The following is a 21,847-nucleotide window of genomic DNA, read 5'->3' as shown; positions in this document are numbered from 1 at the left end:
CATGTTTATTCTATTACAACTTTAAGCAAGTCTACAGGGAGTTTGGCTTATCACGTAGGACATCAATAGAGTAGCTCCTCAGCAGCCAGCCAGCTAGTTTAAATAACGCTAGCTATGCTAATGAACGAATGACGCCTGTTAAACTCACCTGAACATGTCTTTTATGTTTTAACCCACCATGGGCAATAGAAAAGTCACTGTTGCAAACAGTGCAGCGAGCAACACTGTCATTATTTTTGAGGTTGACTGTAAAGCCCGCCCACAGAGAAAACTGATAGGTCTACTTAGCAGGGGTCCCCAACCTTTTTTGCACTGCAGACGGGTTTAATATTGACAATATCCTTGCGGACCAGCTGACAGGGGTGGGGGGTGTTAATCACGACCGGAATATAGATGATAAGTCAATTATAAGTCACTTATAAGTGGCTAATACACTTAATTTCATTTCTAAAAGGGTTTATCTAATGAATTTAATATTAAACCCACAGCGCGTATTTTCCTCGCATGAATATAGTGATAAGTCAATTATAAGTCACTTATAAGTCAATAGCATCATAACATTTTAAGTAACATTTGGATATTAAACACACAGCACATATTTTCCCCGTATGAACATATAAAATCATTGCAACACACCAATATCGCTGAATCAGTTGGAGCCCTGGGCTTGTTTCCCTGCAACCAGACGGTCCCATGGAAGGGTGATGGGAGACAGTGATACTCGAAGGGGGTTCCTTATGTCCAGTCTATTCCGCAATTTAGTTTTCGTTGCATTCATTGCAGAAAACCCCACTTTGCAGAGATATGATGTTGGAAATGGAAGCAATGTTTTCAGTGCTTCCGTGGCTATCTCAGGATATTCAGCCTTGACTTTGATCCAGAATGCCGGCAAAGATGTTATGTCAAACATACTTTTCAGCCCACTGTCATTTGCAAGCTCGAGGAGTTGATCTTCTTCCCACGCTGACATGGATGACTCACGTTCAACAGTGCATGTGTTCAAGTTCAACAGTGCGTGACAGGGAATGAGGAAAGGTGCAGCTGACTCATATCGTTTCATATCGCCAAATCGTATTGTTTCCTCGTGGCCCGGTGGTTGGGAGCCGCTCTTAGCACAAAGAGAGGCCAGTCAGGATGCTCCCTCTTGCTCTCAAAAAAATCGATTTCTGGGATATTGTATATAATTTCCGGGCGTCAGAGAGCCACTATCGATATGTGGGAGACTCCCGGAACTTCTGGGAGAGGTGGGATGTCTGACTTAGGTCCTGGAGAAATGCTGCTTCTTTTGGCTGTGTTCATGAGTATTCATGTATGGTTGAATGACAACTGAACTTGAACTTGGAAAAACCCTAGTTTTACCTTGAAATATATTTCTCTCGCTAATGTTATTATATCTGTTTTGTGGTTTAAGTTATTTATAATTTATGTTAATTTAAGTTGATGTATTTTATACAGTATCTGTAATGCACTGTACTGCTGCTGTTAAAAACTAATTTACAGAGCATTGCTTCCCTGCGAGAGAGCTGGCAGGGCTCTAGTCTGCACCTTGTGTTAAAGAGATTTCTGCCAACAGATCAGGACAGTGTTGGTCCTGCAGTGGAGAGAACCTGGGTTGTGTTTCTCTCCTGGGTGGATTCAAACCCACACTTATCATGTGATGTGAGTGTGCCCATGTGAGTCGTAACTGGCAGCTGAATTTAGAAAACAATTTGATTTTGTTTGTATTTTATAAGCTTCCCTTCTTGCCATATTGAATTCCTGTAAAAGAAAACATAGGGTGTCTTAAATTAATTTGTAAATATTGAACTGTCTGTCAGATTTGAGTCTTTACATGATACTGGAATGTTTGTTGTAGTAGCAAGTCGGCATTAATAAATGGATTTCTGGAGCCAGACTGACAGGAAATTTATTGAACATGTGCTCAGGTTACAAGGGTGTTTAGTTCTGTCTGCTCTGAAATCCTTAAGTAAGATGAACAATGTGTTTACAGAGCTCTTTTGAAGCTGTCATCAGCACTACATCATAAATCAATGGTTAGACCTCAGATGGAGCTTTGAGGTCTATACCAGGCTTTCAGGGAGGAAAGTCAATGCCTTGGGGAGGGTGAAGAGGAAGCTCACTGGAATGGTCCCAGGGAGAAAGGACTTTATTTGTTTATTTGTTTGTTTATTTATTTATTTTGAGCTACAGCGCAGAACGGGCCCTTCCGGGTAACGAGCCCATACTGCCCAGCAATCTACCGATTTAACCCTAGTCTAATCACAGGTCAATATACAATGACCAATTAACCTACTAACCTGTGTGTCTTTGGTCTGTGGGAGGAAACTGGAGCACCCAGAGGAAACCCACACACTCTTGGGGAGGTCGTACAAACTTCTTACAGGGGACTCCAGAGCCCTGAGCTGTAATAGTGTTGCGCTAACTGCTTCACTGCCATAGCAGCCCAGACTAATAGCCCCAGAGCCATGCTGCAATATTGTTAGTGACACTATGAAAACTTAAGCCACCACACTAAAATAGACTGTTTCTTTTGCTTTAATTGTGCTTTTTGATTAAAAAAAACTGTTTATTTTGTTTCATCTATGCTTTTCTTGTGAATGGTGATTATCTGATGCTATGGGCCTGTGAAGCCGCTGCATGTACGTTTTTAATTGCACCTACAAACATATTTTTGTGCAGAGGATAATAAACTCAACTTTCATTTTAGAAACTGGGTATTTGTCCTACCCATCTAGATTAATCCTAGCCTCAAATAGGACCTCTGGTAAAGAGGCATTTCCTGCAGTCCACCCTATTCATACGCCTCAGTCATGTATTGAGGTAGATGAAACTGATCAGACAGAACTTTATAAGGGTATGAGAGGCATAGATAGAATAGACAGACAGCATCTTTTACCCAGGATTGAAATGTCTAATACCAGAGGGAATGCATTTAAGGTGAGAGAAGGTGATTTCAAAGGAAGTGTGAGGGGCAAGTTTTTTTTACACAGAGAGAGGTGGGTGTCTGGAATATGTTGCCTAGGATGGTGGTAGAGGCAGATACATTTGGGATGTTTCAGAGACCTTTAGATAGGCACATGAATGTGAGGAAAATGGAAGGATATGGACATTGTGCAGCTAGAAGGGATTAATTTAGTTATCCATTTGATTACTAATTTAATTGGTTTGGCATACCATTGTGGGCTGAAGTGCCTGTTCCTGTGCTGTACTATGTTTCACATTCCTGAATTATGTCCCCTCTTAATCAACTCTGCTGCATGGAGTAGGGACCCAGCCTCTCTGGTATCACCTACAAAATGGTCCGCCCTGGTGAGTCCCCTCTGGCACCATCACATTCTCCTTATTGTGTGGCAAGAACTGCCGTACTCCAATTTCTTAAAGCATTGTTCTGACCTCAGCTGGAGTATAAGCTACCTACTCCTGTATTTAAAGCCCCGATTAATAAACACTAGTATCCAATATGCCTTCTTAATCACTTTATCTACCTTCCCTGCCACCTTCAAGTATTGTTAGTCCCTCTGTTCCTAGGTGCTCTCTATGATCCAACTATTAATGATGTACGTCCTGCTACCCTTAAAATGCATCAGAATCACTGACATATTTTGTGAAATTTGTGTTTTCTGACAGTAATACAGTGCAATAAATTACAATCAAAATTGTATATAAAAAATCGAATAGGAGGCAAAGAGTGGGAATAAAGGGAACCTTTTCTAGTTGGCTGCCGATGACTAGTGGTATTCCACAGGGGTCTGTGTTGGGACAGATTCTTTTTGTGTTATATGTCAGTGATTTGGATGATGGAATTGATGGCTTTGTTGCAAAGTTTGCAGATGATATGAAGATCAGTGGAAGGGCAGGTAGTTGTGAGGAAGTCGAGTACTACAGAAGGACATAGACAGATTAGGAGAATAGAGCCATAGAATACTACAGCACAGGAAACAGGCCATTCAGCTTTTCTAGTCTGTGCCGAAACATTTATTCCGCTAGTCCCATTGACCTGCATCCAGTCCATAACCCTCCAGACCTCTCCCATCCATGTACGTATCCAATTTATTCTTAAAACTTAAGAGTGAGCCCGCATTTACCACGTCAGATGGCAGCTCATTCCACACTCCCACCACTCTCTGAGTGAAGAAGTTCCCCTTAATATTCCCCATAAACGTTTCCCCTTTCACCCTAAAGCCATGTCCTCTCGTATTTATCTCTCCTAATCAAAGTGGAAAGAACCTATTCAAATTTACTCTGTCTATACCCCTCATAATTTTGTAAACCTCTATTAAATCTCCCCTCATTGTTCCACGCTCCAAGGAATAAAGTCCTAACCTGTTCAATCTTTCCCTATAACTCACTCCTGAAGACCCGGCAACATTCTAGTAAATCTTCTCTGCGCTCTTTCAATCTTATTGATATCCTTCCTATAGTTAGGTGACCAGAACTGTACACAATACTCCAAATTTGGCCTCACCAATGTCTGTACAACCTCCCCATAACATCCCAACTCCTATACTCAATACTTTGATTTATGAATGCCAGGATGCCAAAAGCCTTCTTTACAACCCTGTCTACCTGTGATGCCACTTTCAGGGAATTATGTTTCTGAACTCCCAGATCCCTTTGTTCCTCCGCACTCCACAGTGCCCTACCATTTACTGTGTATGTCCTACCTTGATTTGTCCTTCCAAAATGCAACACCTCACACTTACCATAGAACCATAGAAACTACAGCACAGAAACAGGCCCTTTGGCCCTTCTTGGCTGTGCCGAACCATTTTCTGCCTAGTCCCACTGACCTGCACACGGACCATATCCCTCCATACAACTCCCATCCATGTATCTGTCCAATTTATTCTTAAATGTTAAAAAAGAACCCGCATTTACCACCTCGTCTGGCAGCTCATTCCATACTCCCACCACTCTCTGTGTGAAGAAGCCCCCCCTAATGTTCCCTTTAAACATTTCCCCCCTCACCCTTAACCCATGTCCTCTGGTTTTTTTCTCCCCTTGCCTCAGTGGAAAAAGCCTGCTTGCATTCACTCTATCTATACCCATCATAATTTTATATACCTCTATCAAATCTCCCCTCATTCTTCTATGCTCCAGGGAATAAAGTCCTAACCTATTCAACCTTTCTCTGTAACTGAGTTTCTCAAGTCCCGGCAACATCCTTGTAAACCTTCTCTGCACTCTTTCAACCTTAGTTATATCCTTCCTGTAATTTGGTGACCAAAACTGAACACAATACTCCAGATTCAGCCTCACCAATGCCTTATACAATTTCATCATAACATTCCAGCTCTTATACTCAATACTTCGATTAATAAACGCCAATGTACCAAAAGCTCTCTTTACTACCCTATCTACCCATGATGACACTTTTGGGGAATTTTGTATCTGTATTCCCAGATCCCTCTGTTCCACTGCACTCCTCAGTGCCTTACCATTAACCCTGTATGTTCTACGTTGGTTTGTCCTTCCAACGTGCAATACCTCACACTTGTCAGTATTAAACTCCATCTGCCATTTTTCAGCCCATTTTTCCAGCTGGTCCAAGTCCCTCTGCAGGCTCTGAAAACCTTCCTCACTGTCTACTACACCTCCAATCTTTGTATCATCAGCAAACTTGCTGATCCAATTTACCACATTATCATCCAGATCATTGATATAGATGACAAATAACAATGGACCCAGCACTGATCCCTGTGGCACACCACTAGTCACAGGCCTCCACTCAGAGAAGCAATTCTCTACCACCACTCTCTGGCTTCTTCCATCGAGCCAATGTCTAATCCAATTTACCACCTCTCCATGTATACCTAGCGACTGAATTTTCCTAACTAACCTCCCATGTGGGACCTTGTCAAAGGCCTTACTGAAGTCCATGTAGACAATATCCACTGCCTTCCCTTCATCCACTTTCCTGGTAACCTCCTCGAAAAACTCCAACAGATTGGTCAAACATGACCTACCACGCACAAAGCCATGTTGACTCTCCCTAATAAGCCCCTGTCTATCCAAATGCTTGTAGATTCTGTCTCTTAGTACTCCCTCCAATAACTTACCTACTACTGACGTTAAACTCACCGGCCTATAATTTCCCGGATTACTTTTTGATCCTTTTTTAAACAACGGAACAACATGAGCCACTCTCCAATCCTCTGCATTAAATCCCATCTGCCATTTTCTGGCCCATTTTTCCAGTTGGTCCAGATCCCTCTGCAAGCATTGAAAGCCCTCCTCGCTGTCCATAATGCCTCCAATCTTAGTGTCATCAGCAAACTTGCTGATCCAATTTACCACATTATTATCTGGATCATTGATATAGACAACAAAAAACAATGGTTCCAGCACAGAACCTTGAGGCACACCACTAATCACAGGCCTCCAGTCTGATAAGCAATCATCCACTACCACTCTCTGTCTTCTCCCACACAACCAATTTCGAATCCAGTTTACAACTTCTCCACGGATACCTAGTGTCTGAACCTTCTGAACTAACCTCCCGTGTGGGACCTTGTCAAAGGCCTTAGTAAAGTCCATGTAGACAACATCCACAGCCTTTCCTTCATCTGCTTTCTTGGTAACCTCCTCGAAAAACTCTACAAGATTCGTTAAACACGACCTACCATGCACAAAGTCATGCTGACTATCCTTAATCAGCCCTTGGCTGACCGAATACTTGTATATCCGATCTCTCAGAACACCTTCCAATAAATTACCTACTACTGATGTCAGGCTCACCAGCTTGTAATTATCTGGTTTACTTTTGGAGCATTTTTAAACAACGGAACAACATGAGCTACCCTCCAATTCTCTGGCACCATACCCGTGGCTAAGGACATTTAAAATATTTCTGCCAGGGCCCCTGCAATTTCTACACTAGTCTCCCTCAAGGTCTGAGGAAATATGTCAGGCCCTGGGGATTTATCTACCTTTATTCGCTGTAAGGCAGCAAGCACCTCCTCCTCTTTAATCTCTATATGTTCCATGACGCTACTGCTTGTTTCCCTTCCTTCCATATATACTATGCCAGTTTCCTGAGTAAATACTGATGCAAAAAAATGGTTTAAGATCTCCCCCAAATCATGAGGCTCCACACATAGACAACCACTTTGATCTTCTAGGGGACCAATTTTGTCCCTTACTATCCTTTTACTCTTAATATACTTGTAGAAACCCTTCAGGTTTACCTTCACATTATCTGCCAAGAATGGGCAAAGAAATAGCAGATAGAAAGTAGTGTTGGGAAGTGTATGGTCATGCACTTTGGTAGAAGAAATGAAAGGGTTGATTATTTTCTAAATAGAGAGAAATTACAAAACTGAGGTGCAAAGGACCTTGGGAATCCTTGTGCAGGATTCCTTAAAGGTTAATTTGCAGGCTGAGTCTGCGGTAAGGAAGGCAAATGCAATGGTAGCATTTATTTCAAGAGGGCAAGAATATAAAAGCAAGGATGTAATGTTGAGACTTTATAAAGCACTGGTGAGGCCTCACTTTCAGTATTGCGACCGTTTTTGGGCCCAATATCTTAGAAAGGATGTGCTGAAACTGGAGAGAGTTCAAAGGGGGTTCATGAAAATGATAACAGGGTTGAATGTCTTGTCATATGAAAAGTGTTTGATGGCTCTAGACCTGTATTCACCAGAATTCAAAAGAATGAGGGGTGACCTCTTTGAAACCTGTTGAATGGTGAAAGGCCTTAATGGAGTGGATGTGGAGAGGATGTTTCCTTCAGTGGGAGAGTCTAAGACCAGAGGACACAGCCTTAGAAGAGAGGGTCATCTTTTTAGAATGGAGATGACGTATTTCTTTAGCCAGAGAGTGGTGAATCTGTGAAATTCTGTGCCACAGGCGGCTGTGAAGGCCAGGTCTTTATGTATACTTAAGGCAGTGGTTGATAGATTCTTGATTGGTCAGGGCATGAAGGGATTCAGGGAGAAGGTAGGAGATTGGGGCTGAGGGGAAAATTGGATCAGCCATTTTGAAGTGGTGGAGCAGACTCGATTGGACAAATGGCCTAATTGTGCTCCTGTATCTTATGGTTTTATGGATTAAATAAGTAGTGCAAAAAGAGAGCAAAAATAGTAAGGTAGTGTTCAAGCATTGTTCAAAAATCTGATGGTGGTGGGGAAGAAGCTTGTTCCTAAAACATTGAATGTGTGCCTTCAGGCTCCCGTACCTCCTTCCTGTTGGTAATAATGAGGAGAAGGCATGTCCTGAATGATGGGAGTCCTTAATGATGGATGCCGCCCATCACTTTCTGAAGGTAACCTTGAGGCTAGTGCCCATGATGGAGCTGGCTGAGTTTACAACTTTCTGCAGCTTTTTCTAGTACTGTGCATTGGAGCCTCATAGCAGACCGCGATGCAGCCAGTTAAAATGCTTTCACTATACATCTGTAGAAATCATCACAGGATTAAACTCCATGTGCTGAAATGTACATAGTAAATTCCCATAAACAATGAAATAATCCTCAGATAATTTGCTGTAGTGATGTTATTTGAAGGATAAAGCACTGGGTACTACAACTTTAACCCACTGAGCTGCTTTACCTTCAGCTAAGATCCACAACAAGGGTTGTGTGTGACATGTTGGCCCACACCCTTGACAGAATAGTCATCTATAGCATCCCGTAAAAACAAGAGATTCTGCAGATGCTGGAAATCCCCAGAGCAACACACACAAAATGCTGGGTGAACTCAGCAAGTTAGGCAGCATCTATGGAAATAAATGAACAATCGATACTTTGGGCCAAGATCCTTCATCATTTCTGTGTGTGTGTGTGTGTGTGTGTGTGTGTGTGTGTCTTGCTTCGTTATGGCATTCTCTCAGTAGGCAGTGATCCAATTTTTAAATTTCTTTTGGATCCTGATCCCATTATAGTCCAAATCTTAAATGCCTGAAGAAAATGCCATGGTAGCATAGTTGTTAGTGCAACGCTATTACAGCTTGGGGTGTCAGAGTTTGGAGTTCAATTCTGACATCAATTTTTAGCGATACAGCACAGAGTAGGGCTTTCCAACCCTTCAATGTGCACCGTCCCAGCAATCCCTGAAAACCCAATTAGCCCTAACCTAATACGGGATAATTTACAATTACCAGTTAACCTACCAAGTATGTCTTTGGTGTGTAGGAGGAAACCCACACCTTCCATGCAGAGGTTGCACAGAGACTCCTTAGAGAAGGACACCGGAATTGAACTCAACACCAGAATGTCCGAGCTGTAATAGTGTCATGCTAACCACTAAGCTACTATGGTGTCACACGGTTTCTAAGTTCCTTCCCGTGAACATCTTTTTTTCTCTGGGTGCTCCCATTTCCTCCCACAGTCCATCCATTTATCGGGTTAGTAGATTAATTGGTCATTGGAAATTGTAAATTGTCCTCTGATTAAGTGTTAAATCTCTTTGGGTCAGAAGGTCCTGTTCCTTGCTATATCTAAAAAAATGAAATAAAATAAATCTCAGGGTGTATATGGTGACATATGTATACTTTGTTAATAAATTTACTTTGAATTTAAAAGTTTTTTGCAAGTCAGTAATAAGGCATAAAACGTGTTGCTTACAATAGTTCTATTCAGTATCACAAGAATGGAAAACAAACAAGAAAGAGAAACTGAGAGACCAAAGGAAAGAAAGCCAAGGGGACAAAAATAGTCATGATCATCTCATACTCAGACTAGCGATAACAACATTCCAGTGATAACAATTCACCTTTCAAATAGCCACATTCAAATAACGTGACACCTGCTGTAGAAAATTAGGAAGTTTCTAGAAAATACAGAAGGAACTATACTGTAATTGCTGGAAAATTGATGGAATAATTGCACGTGTACAGGTGATTACGTAAAAATACACACAATCATAGGAAAGTTAAATTACGAGAAAAGAAACAATTCAGAATCAGAAACAGGTTTAGTATCACTGGCATATGTCGTGAAATTTGTTCTTATGCCGCAGCAGGTACATTGTAATATGTAATAATAAAAACTGTAAATTACATTAGAAGTACATATTTAAAAAAAGGTGAACAGTGTAAAAAGAGAAAGAAAAAAGAAAAAGTAGTGAGGTAGTGTTGATGGGTTCATTGTCCATTCAGAAATCTGATGACAGAGGGAAAGATGCCATTCATTCATCGTTGAGCGTGTGTTTTCAGGCTCCAGTATCACCTCCTCGATGGTAACAATGAGAAAAGGGCATGTCCTGGGTAATGGGGGTCCTTAATGATGGATTGCACCTTCTCGAGGCATCGCACCTACACCCAACCCGATCCAACTATTCTTTTGTGACAAACACAAGAAAATCTGCGGGTGCTGGAAATCCAAAGTAGCACCCACAAAATGTTGGAGGATCTCAGCAGGCCAAGCAATACCGATGGAAAAGAGCAAACCGTCAACGTTTCAGGCCGAGACTCTTCATCAGGGCTGGGAAGAAAAGATGAGAAGTCAGAGTAAGAAGGTGGGGTTGAGGAAGAAGTACGAAGTGTAAAATAAGTGAAACCGGGGGTGGGGGGGGGCGAAGGAAGAAGGGCACAAGCAGAACCAAAACCACACCTGCCCCTAATCCTCCTCGCTCACTACCATTCAGGGCCCCAAACAGTCCTTCCAGGTGTGGTGACCCTTTACCTGTGTCTGCTTTGGTCATCCACTGTATCCAGTGTTCCTGGTAAGGCCTGCTGGATATCGATGAGACGCAAGATAGATTGGGAGACTTCGCTAAGTACCTAGAAAAAAGGGGATCTCCCGGTGGCCACCCATTTCAGTTCTACTTCCCATTCCCATACCAATGTGTCTGTCCATGGCCTCTTCTCCTCTACTGTCATGATGAGGCCACACTTAGGTTGGAGCAGCAACACTTTATATTCTAGGTATCCTCCAACCTAATGGCATGAACATCGATTTCCAGTAATTGTCCCCCCCATCCCACTTTCACCATTTCCTATTCCTGTCTTCCTCTCTCACTTTATCTCTTTACTTGCCCATCACCTCCCTCTGGTGTTCCTCCTCCTTCCCTTTCTTCCATGATCTTCTCCACTCTCCTGTCAGATAGTCCCTTCTCCAGCTATCTGCCTCTTTCACCAATCAACAACATTCCCTCTCATACCGCCCCCCAGGTTTCACCAGTCACCTACCACTTTGTACCACTCCCTCGCCTCCCCCCATCGTGTTCTGACTTCTCATCTTTATTTCCAGTCTCGATGAATGGCCTAGACTTATTGACCATACTCTTTTCCATAGATGCCGCCTGGTCTTTTGAGTTCTTCTAGCATTTTGTGTGTGTTGCTATTTTGTGAATACGGCCAATATCCATTGCCTGGAAATTGTTAATGGAAGGGAGTAGTGACCTCTGCCTTTACCTACAATCTGTTTAAACAAGATATTCTATCCTTATCCTTGGCTGATTCCCTTTGGAAGAGTGTGGAAAGCTCTCTTGGTTGACCAAGGCCATGAATCCATTTCCAGTCATCACTGAGAATGGATTCACTGCCCATTCATCTTTTAAGAATGTAATTCTGAGACTTTATAAGGCATCGGTCAGACTGCATTTGAAGTATTGTAAGGAGTTTGGGCCCTTTATCTAAGAAAAGACGCGATTTCAGAGGAGGTTCACGAGAATGATTCCAGAAATGAAAGTGTTAATGTATGAGGAGCGTTTGATGTCCCTGGGCCTGTACTTGCTGGAGTTTAGCAGAATGAGGGCAGATCTCATTGAAACCTATCAAATATTTATAAAGGCCTAGATAGAGTGGATGAGGAGAGGAAGTTTCCAATGATGGAAGAGTCTAGGACCAGAGGGCACAGCCTCAGAACAGAAGAGATTCCTTTAGAATAGAGATGAGGGTAACTTATTTTGCCAGAAGGTGGTGAATCTGTGGAATTCATTGCTACAGATGGGTATGGAGGCCAAGTCATTGGGTATATTTAGAGCAGAGGTTAATAAGTTCTTGATTGGTCAGAGCAGATTTACTGTCCCTTATTTATTATCCTTAATAGCCTAATCTGCTCCTATGTCTGATGGTGTAACTAACTCTCAGCCTCTCTTTTTCCCTAGGGGATGTGGTGGATGTTTATCAGCGGGAGTTCCTAGCACTGCGTGACAGACTCTATGCAGCTGAGCAGGAAAACATCAAACGGTCAAAGGAACTGAATGTGGTTTTAGATGAGATCAAGCGAACCATTGCTGAGAAACAAACTCTGAGGGACATCAACAGAACCTGGAGCAACCTATCAGGTATCCTGCACTTTACCATTCCCTGTTACATAACCACAATACTTATGCAACCAACCCATGCTTTCAACACTGTTCTGCATTAGAAAGATAAAGGTCAAAGTAAATCTATTATCAAAATACATATATGTTACCATTTGCCACCTTGAGGTTCGTTTTCTTGCAAATGTCAGAATCAGAATCAGGTTTATTATCACCGGCATGTGACGTGAAGTTTGTTAACTTAGCAGCAGCAGTTCAATGCAATACATAATCTAGCAGAGTGAAAATAATAATAATAATAAATAAAATAAAAATAACAATAAATAAAATAATAGTAATAATAAATAAACAAGTAATCAATTATGTATATTGAATAGATTTTTAAAAATATGCAAGAACAGAAATACTGTATATTAAAAAAGAAAAGGGAGGTATTGTCGAAAGATTCAATGTGCATTTGGAAATCAGATGGCAGAAGGGAAGAAACTGTTCCCGAATCGCTGAGTGTGTGCCTTCAGGCTTCTGTATCTCCTACCTGAAGGTAACAGTGAGAAAAGGGCATGCCCTGGGTGCAGGAGGTCCTTAATAATGGACGCTGCCTTTCTGAGACACCGCTCCTGGAAGATGTCCTAGGTACTTTGTAGCTAGTATCCAAGATGGAGCTGACTAGATTTACAACCTTCTGCAGCATCTTTCCGTCCTGTGAAGTAGCCCCTCCATCCCAGACAGTGATGCAGCCTGTCAGAATGCTCTCTACGGTACAACTATAGAAGTTTTTGAGTGTATTTGTCTATTCAATATACGTCATTGATTTACTTGTTTATTTATTATGTTTTATTTTATTTATTATTATTTTTTCTCTCTCTCTTTCTGCTAGATTATGTATTGCATTGAACTGCTGCTGCTAAGTTAACAAATTTCACGTCACATGCCGGTGATAATAAACCTGATTCTGATTCTGACATGCCAAATCTCTTCAAACTCCTAATAAAGTATGGCTGCTATCTTGCCTTCTTCAAAACTACATCGATACGTTAGGACCAGATTAGATCCTCAGAGATCTTGACACCCAGGAGCTTGAAGCTGCTCACTCTCTCCATTTCTGATTCCCCTATGAGGATTGGTATGTGTTCCTTTGTCTTACCCTTCCTGAAGTCCACAGCAATGTTTACAGCAAAATAAAGAAATAGAACAGAATTTATGAAAGGCTATTCATAAATTCTGACAAATAACCAATGTCCAAATAAGCCAACAGGATGAGTTGCAATGTAAAAGGCAGACAAAATTGAAAAGGGTGAATACAGAACTGAAGGTGTTATATTTGGATGTGCGTAGTATATGGAATAAGGCAGATGAAAATTTAAAAACAGTTGGATAAATCTTACATTAAAAGTATGGCAGAAGGTGATTAATTCATGTGGAATTAATAACATGTTAAAACTCTTCAGATGGTGTGCATATGATACCGAATTCCTTCCCAACAGAGGAGATAAAAGATTTAAATTATGGATAAAGAAAGGTCTTACAACCTACCTCTCATTTATAGATAAAAGAGTATTACAAAGTTTCCAAATCCTGCAGGACAAACATGGCCTAGAACACAATGACTTTTTTAGGTACCTTCAAGAACGAAACTATGTTAACCAGAGTTGTAGATATACAGACCTATCAACAGTAGAATTAGAATTTTTCAAGATCCTGAATTCGGCTTGCAGTTCAATACCTAGTAAATCAGTTTCTCGATTATATAATGCACTCTCCCATGCTAAAAATGTAAACACATTGTATATTAAAGAGAAGTGGGAGAAAGAAGCGGGGTTGGTACTTTCAGAGGAGGCATAGGGGAAAATATGCAGCTTTCAGTGGTCCTCGACTAATTCTTGGACTTGGAGAGAACATTGTTGGAAAAATATTATAAGATACTTCAAGACCCCATATCAGGAAAAATATAGAGATACAAACGTGATGTGTTGGAGAAGGTGCGGCTCCAAGGAGGCAAATCATTTTCATATTTTCTGGGATTGCCCTAAATTAAGTCTATTTTGGGAAGGTATTCATAGAACATTAGTTAAGGTACTTGGGTCCCAGATACCTCTGAACTTTGAGACGCTCTATTTGGATCATGTATTGTTTCTTGAACAGAAGGAAGATATAAAGTTGCTGCAGGCCCTCTTAGCGGCAAGTAAGAAATCAATCACTAGAAAGTGGCTAAATCCAATACCACCTACATTAGAAGATTGGCACGAAATTATCTTGGAAATATTTAAAATGGAAAAGTTGACTTACTCCCTGAGAATTCAAAAAGAAAAATTTTATCAAATCTGGAATAAATGGATTGAATATATAACCCCAATGCGAGCAGACTTTAGATGACTGCTCTTCTCATCAACACAGTAATATTGCTGACATAAGCACCCCGAGTCTAAATGTTTACTGTTTTTGTTTTCTTTTGGAAAATAGAGAATTAATACAAGTAAAGGAAAAGATTTAGGAAAGGGATAAAAAATGAAAAAAATTAAGTAAATAAGTACATAGGGATTGGATAATTATGTCTGCGGGCAGGAGCAAGCATGAACAAATTAGGATATAAACACCTACAATGGTTGTTACATAGGCTTATATACAACATTTTGGACCAGTGGAAATGGTCCAGAAGAGATATATGGAAACTATTGTTACTATGTTTCTTACCAACTAATACCATTACTTAGCCTAATAGATTAGAATTACCACTGTACATAATTATCTATTTAAGTGTCTAATTTCCTTTTATATCATCTCAATGTGTACTTAAGAATGTATAAATAATTATAGTTTTATACATATAAAAAAATGAAAAGGTTAAAAAAAAGGAATAAGGCAGATGAAGTAACACAGTTACAGATGGGCATGTATGATGTTGTAGGCATTACTGAATCATGTATGACAGAAGGTTATAGTTGGGAGCTTAATGTCCATGGATACATTTTGTATCAAAAGGACCAGATAGGAAGGCAGAGGGGGTGGTGTTGCATTGTTGGTAAAAAAAAAATGAAATCAAATCATTAAAAAGAGGTGACATAGGGTTACTAGGTGTTGAATCATTGTGGATAGACCTAAGGAACTATAAGGGTAAAAAGACCCTGACTGGAGTTGTATTCAGACCCCCAAACAGTAGTTTGGATGTTGTCTATAAATTACAACAGAAGATAGAAAATGCATGCCAAATTATAATAGTCATGGGGGACTTCAATATGCAGGTAGATTGGAAAAGTCATGTTGGTGCAGGATCCCGAGAGAGGAAATTTCTAGAATGTCTACATGATGGTGTTTTTAGAGCAACTCGTGGTTGAGACCGCTCGGAGATCAGCTATTCTGGATTGGGTATTGTGCAATGAACTGGAATTAATTAGAGAGCTTAAGGTGAAAGAACCCTTAGGGGAAAGTGATCATAATATGATTGAATTCGTTTTGAAATTTGAGAAGGAGACGCTAAAGTCAGACATATCAGTATTACAGTGGAGTAGAGGGAATTACAGAAGCATGAGAGAGGAGTTGGCCAGAATTTATTGAAAAATAACACTGGCTGGGATAATGGCACAGCTGTAGTGACTGGAATTTCTGAAAGCAGTTCAGAGGCACAAGATATATATATCCCAAAGAGGAAGAAGTATTCTAAAGGCATGATGATACATCCGTGGCTAACAAAAGAAGTCAAAACTAACATAAAAACCAAAGAGAGGGCATATAATAGAGCAAATATTATTGGGAAATTTTTAAAAACCAACAGAAGACAACTAAAAAAGTCATTAAGCAGGTAAAGATGGAATATGAAAGTAAGCTAGTCAATAATGTTAAAGGGGATACCAAAAGTTGCTTCAGATACATAAAGTGTAAAAGAGAAGTGAGAGTGGATATCAGACCCCTGGAAACAATGGTGAAGAGGTAGTAATGGGGGACAAGGAAATGGCGGATGAACTGAATAAGTATTTTGCATCAGTCAGCAGTATGGTGGAAGTGTATGTGAAGTTACCATTACTAGGGAGAAGGATCTTGGGAAACTGAAAGGTCTGAAGGTAGATAAGTCACGTGCACCAGATGGTGTAATCCCAGAGTTCTGAAAGAGGTGGCTGAAGATATTGAACATAGAACATAGAATAGTACAGCACTGTACAGGCCCTTCGGCCCACAATGTTGTGCCGACCCTCAAACCCTGCCTCCCATATAAACCCCCACCTTAAATTCCTCCATATACCTGTCTAGTAGTCTCTTAAACTTCACTAGTGTATCTGCCTCCACCACTGACTCAGGCAGTGCATTCCATGCACCAACCACTCTCTGAGTAAAAAACCTTCCTCTAATATCCCCCTTGAATTTCCCACCCCTTACCTTAAAGCCATGTCCTCTTGTATTGAGCAGTGGTGCCCTGGGGAAGAGGCGCTGGCTATCCACTCTTATCTATTCTTCTTATCATCTTGTACACCTCTATCATGTCTCCTCTCATCTTCCTTCTCTCCAAAGAGTAAAGCCCTAGCTCCCTTAATCTCTGATCATATTGCATACTCTCTAAACCAGGCAGCATCCTGGTAAATCTCCTCTGTACCCTTTCCAATGCTTCCACATCCTTCCTATAGTGAGGCAACCAGAAATGGATACAGTATTCCAAGTGTGGCCTAACCAGAGTTTTATAGAGCTGCATCATTACATCGCAACTCTTAAACTCTATCCCTCGACTTATGAAAGCTAACACCCCATAAGCTTTCTTAACTACCCTATCCACCTGTGAGGCAACTTTCAGGGATCTGTGGACATGTACCCCCAGATCCCTCTGCTCCTCCACACTACCAAGTATCCTGCCATTTACTTTGTATCCTGCCTTGGAGTTTGTCCTTCCAAGGTGTTATTCATATAACACTTCCATATTGTGGAAGCATCAGTAATGATCTTTCAAGAATCTCTAGGTTCTGGAGTGGTTCTGGAAGACTGGAAAATTGCAAATGTCACTCCACTCTTCAAGAAGGGAGAGGGGCAGAAGAAAGGAAACTATAGACCAGTTAGTCTGACCTCAGTGGTTGGGAAGCAGGTTGAGTCAGTTGTTAAGGATGTCGTTTCAGGGTATTTGAAGGCACATGATAAGATAGACCGTAGTAAGCCTGACAAATCTGTTGGAATTCTTTGAAGAAATAACAGGTAGGATAGACAAAAGAGAATCAGCTGACGTGTATTTAGATTTTCATAAGGCTTTTGACAAGGTGCCACACGTAAGGCTGCTTAACAAGCTACAAGCTACATATTGTTTGGTCAGGATGTGAAAGGATATGGGGGGGGTAGGCAGCCATGATGAAATAGTAGAGCAGACTCGATGGGCCAAATGGCCTAACTCTGCTCCTATATCTTATGGTTAGATTGATCTTGGAGTATTTGAAGATGTCAGCACAACATCATGGTTCAAAGGGCCTCTACTGTGCTATCATAAGACAAAGGAGGAGAATTACGTCATTAGGCCCATTGAGTTTACCCTGTCATTTAATCATCGTTGATATATTAGCCATTTTTTTGTACTTGCACAGTTTATTGTCTTTTGCACACTGGTTGTTCGTCTGTCCTGTTGGGTGCAATCTTTCTTTGATTCTATTATGTTCCTTGGATTTACTGAGTATTCCTACAAGAAAATGAATCTCAGCATGGTTTATACGCAAACAACAGGAATTCTGCAGATGCTGGAAATTCAAGCAACACACATCAAAGTTGCTGGTGAACGCAGCAGGCCAAGCAGCATCTATAGGAAGAGGCGCAGTCGACGTTTCAGGCCGAGACCCTTCGTCAGGACTAACTGAAGGAAGAGTGAGTAAGGGATTTGAAAGCTGGAGGGGGAGGGGGAGATGCAAAATGATAGGAGAAGACAGGAGGGGGAGGGATAGAGCCGAGAGCTGGACAGGTGATAGGCAAAAGGGGATACGAGAGGGTCATGGGACAGGAGGTCCGGGAAGAAAGACGGGGGAGGGGTGACCCAGAGGATGGGCAAGAGGTATATTCAGAGGGACAGAGGGAGAAAAAGGAGAGTGAGAGAAAGAATGTGTGCATAAAAATGAGTAACAGATGGGGTACGAGGGGGAGGTGGGGCCTAGCGGAAGTTAGAGAAGTCAACCTGATGGCATGAACATTGACTTCTCTAACTTCCGCTAGGCCCCACCTCCCCCTCGTACCCCATCTGTTACTCATTTTTATGCACACATTCTTTCTCTCACTCTCCTTTTTCTCCCTCTGTCCCTCTGAATATACCTCTTGCCCATCCTCTGGGTCACCCCCCCCCCGTCTTTCTTCCCGGACCTCCTGTCCCATGATCCTCTCGTATCCCCTTTTGCCTATCACCTGTCCAGCTCTCGGCTCTATCCCTCCCCCTCCTGTCTTCTCCTATCATTTTGCATCTCCCCCTCCCCCTCCAGCTTTCAAATCCCTTACTCACTCTTCCTTCAGTTAGTCCTGACGAAGGGTCTCGGCCTGAAACGTCGACTGCGCCTCTTCCTATAGATGCTGCTTGGCCTGCTGCGTTCACCAGCAACTTTGATGTGTGTTGCTCAGCATGGTTTATGATGACTTTGTACTTTATGTAGTTTTTAGAGGTGGTGGGGTGGAGACATGTCTCTACCAAAGGAGCTATAAGGTGCTCCTTCCCTCAGTTAGCTTGCTTGTTCCCCTGGTCAGAGTCACATGAAGCCATGGGAGCAGGTGGTGGATGGTCGTATGAGCAACTGGTGCATATCACAAGTCCTGGTTATGTGACAACTGATGCCAGGCAAACAATCTCTGAAGAGTATTAATAATGGCTGAGGTCGCCCTTCTTATAAAGACACTGACCAGAAGACAATGGCAAACTACTTCTGTAGAAAAATTTGCCAAGAATGATCATGGTCATAAGATCATGATTGCCCAGGTCATATGACATAGCACATAATGATGGTAATGATTTGTAATTTGATAATAAGTTTACTTTGAACTCTCAACCCCATTCTCCTGCCTTTTCCCCCCTAACGTACTTGTATAAATGTCTTTTAAACATTTTTATTGTACTCACATATACCACTTCCTCTGGCAGCTCAGTGCATATATTGGCACATCCCAGTAGGTCTGACTGTACAGTACCACCCTGAATTCACTTTAGAAGCGATGATTTTTGTGGAAGAGCTCTGGTAACTGGCACTGTTTTGGCACTTTTTTCTTTCTTCATTGTTGCAAACTTGAGCAGCTCACAGACAAGTAAAATTTTACTAATTGTAATACTTATTGATGTATTTCACTCATAATACCTAAAATCTCAGAGTATTGTGTGTTTTTCTTTAGATGTCATATCACTTTCCAGTGACGCATTGATGTGCTTTAACTTCATTAAGGTGTAAGATACTTTGCAGAAGAGTCAGAAGCTATTAGGTTCAACAAGCCGTGCTCTTTCTCATTATGTTTAACATTACAGCAAAGCTTTCAGTTGTCACAAACACATTTTATGCCAACATCTAAAATTAATTTATTCTACGTTATTACTCCCTGGGTGGAAATATTTCCTCATGTCTTCATTGAATCATACCCTCAAACAATGGTTTTAAAAGTTTTTCCAAGTAAGTTTTCCAATCACCAATGAACTTTAACATTTAAATGTTCTACAAAAGAAACCTGATCATCCTAGGTAAAAGAGCTGCTGGGACGATGAGGGAATAATGAAAAAATAGAAAAGAAATTGTGTTCCCTCTGACTCCATGTGATATCTCTGCTGAAGGGTCTTGGCCCCAAACATTGACTGTTTTCTCTTTTCCAGAGATGTTGCCAGACCTGTTGAGTTCCTCCAGCATTTTGTGTGTATTGCTTTGGATTTCCAGTGTCTGCAGATTTTCTTGTGTCTATGTGTGTGTGTTTTGTAAAGATTGATGGTGCACAGTAGAGAATATAATAACTGGTTGCCTAATGGCCTGGTTTGCAAACACTGATGCCCAGGAATGGAAAAGTCTACAGAAAGTGGTGGATACAGCCCGGTCCAATACAGGTAAAACACATCTCCATGGAGCACTGTAACAGGCAGCATCCATCATCGAGGTCTCCTACGATCCAGGCCATACTCTCTTCTCTCTGCTGCCATCAGGAAGGAGGTACAGGAGCTTTATGTCCCACACCACTAGGTTCAAGAGCAGTTATTGCCCTACAGCCATCAGGTTCCTGAACCAACATGGATAACTTCACTCACCTCAACTCTGTTGTGTGGTCCTGATAAAAGCCAAACTGTGTTTCTTCTTCTTAAGCCCATTACACCTACTGGGGCAAAAGCCACTGGCAGCAGCTTGTTGAATTCCTCTGTCCTGGGCCAGTCTTTCATGTTTTGCCAGGTGTATCCTTCTTCCTCCAGCAATGAGGTCTCTGGAGCTTCTGTTAGCATTTCTGTAGCTCTGGATTTTTACCATCTATTTACAGCTGGGATTGGTTCATCCATGGCAGAGTTAGACTAGGTTTTATAGAGACCAAAATTGCCCAGAAATTTCAAGACTGGTCCTAATGAAGACCATGAAGGAAGAGGCTGTTCAGCCTTTGTAATGTGCACTTTAGCACTACATTGGATCTTACCTGACATGGACTGTATCCTCACTTTACTAATTGCTGTCTGTCCCATGGTAACCTTTACCTAATTAAAAATGTCAATCTCATCTGGTGAGCTCTGCGTCCTTCAACATTGCTGACTCTTTGGCAGTTTTATATCCAACAGTGTTTACTGTCAGGTCAGGCTGGCATTGTCTCGTTCTCCGGAGGTGGATTGGTTATTATTGCTTTTATTGTGTCTTTGGTTTGTTTTAAATTCTTCCACCAACTCTCCCGTATCTCTGGCCGTACATAGTTTTAACACAGTAGATAATTTAATCTGTCTACAAAAACAACGGCTTTCCTATCTACTTTGTCAAGGTACTGTCGTTTATAGATGCTCTGCTTTCATGGGGTGACTGACTGAGGACCTGAAACTGCAGTTTCTGGTGCTCCATCTGTCAGTGTTACCCATTGCTGCCTTTCTCTGTGGGGACCATTTTCCAGACATTTGCCGAACCATTGTTTTGTCGGACGTGTTCACCAACATGATCAGACTGACAGGTGTGGCATTACATGGTGAAGGAATGTAAAATATTGTTAGTTATATTAATCAGTAATTGAAAATACCTGTTTTTATTCCCCTTAGTCATACTCTCACAGATTTCAATCCCCATCCTCAGAGGAAGTGTTGGGATTCCTGATTTTTCTTTAGTTGGATATCTGGGGACTAGTGAAGCCACCTGTTGTAGAATTTGGAGCAAGAAACAAGCCTGTGGTAGAGCCCAGTGAGTCAGGGAGGGAAAAGAAAACGTTGCTGACTCTTTGGAGGGGTATTCTAGATATCTTCTACTCAAAAAGGCTTTCCTCATGTTGATATTGGGCAGGATGCAGTTTGAATTTCTACATGCATGAATTTTATTGCCTTGTTTGTGATAGTATTTTATTTAAAGTGCTGTGTATGATATATGTTTTGTGGGTGCACCGTGGTGCAGAAGAATGTTGTTTTGTTTAGTTGTTTATGTACAGACAGATGACAATAAACTTGAACTTGATAATATGAGTTTTTAACTTAGAGGCCTGTCCAGCACACACTAAGATTA

General features: G+C 41.4%; 1 protein-coding gene across 1 annotated transcript in view; it reads left to right on the top strand.

The window, feature by feature from the left end:
* mgat4b (alpha-1,3-mannosyl-glycoprotein 4-beta-N-acetylglucosaminyltransferase B) overlaps positions 1 to 21,847 on the top strand; it is a 340,217-nt gene that overhangs the window by 130,036 nt on the left and 188,334 nt on the right. Inside the window, exon 2 of the mRNA XM_063053065.1 lies at positions 12,048 to 12,227. Coding sequence (XP_062909135.1) covers positions 12,048 to 12,227 — 180 coding nt within the window. The remainder of the gene's footprint in view (positions 1 to 12,047; positions 12,228 to 21,847) is intronic.

Source organism: Mobula hypostoma, chromosome 7 (assembly GCF_963921235.1).
Source record: "Mobula hypostoma chromosome 7, sMobHyp1.1, whole genome shotgun sequence".
In the NCBI taxonomy this organism is placed as follows: Eukaryota; Metazoa; Chordata; class Chondrichthyes; order Myliobatiformes; family Myliobatidae; genus Mobula; species Mobula hypostoma.
The sequence above is the reverse complement of the archived record's forward strand: the minus strand, read 5'-3'. Positions and strand labels throughout refer to the sequence as shown.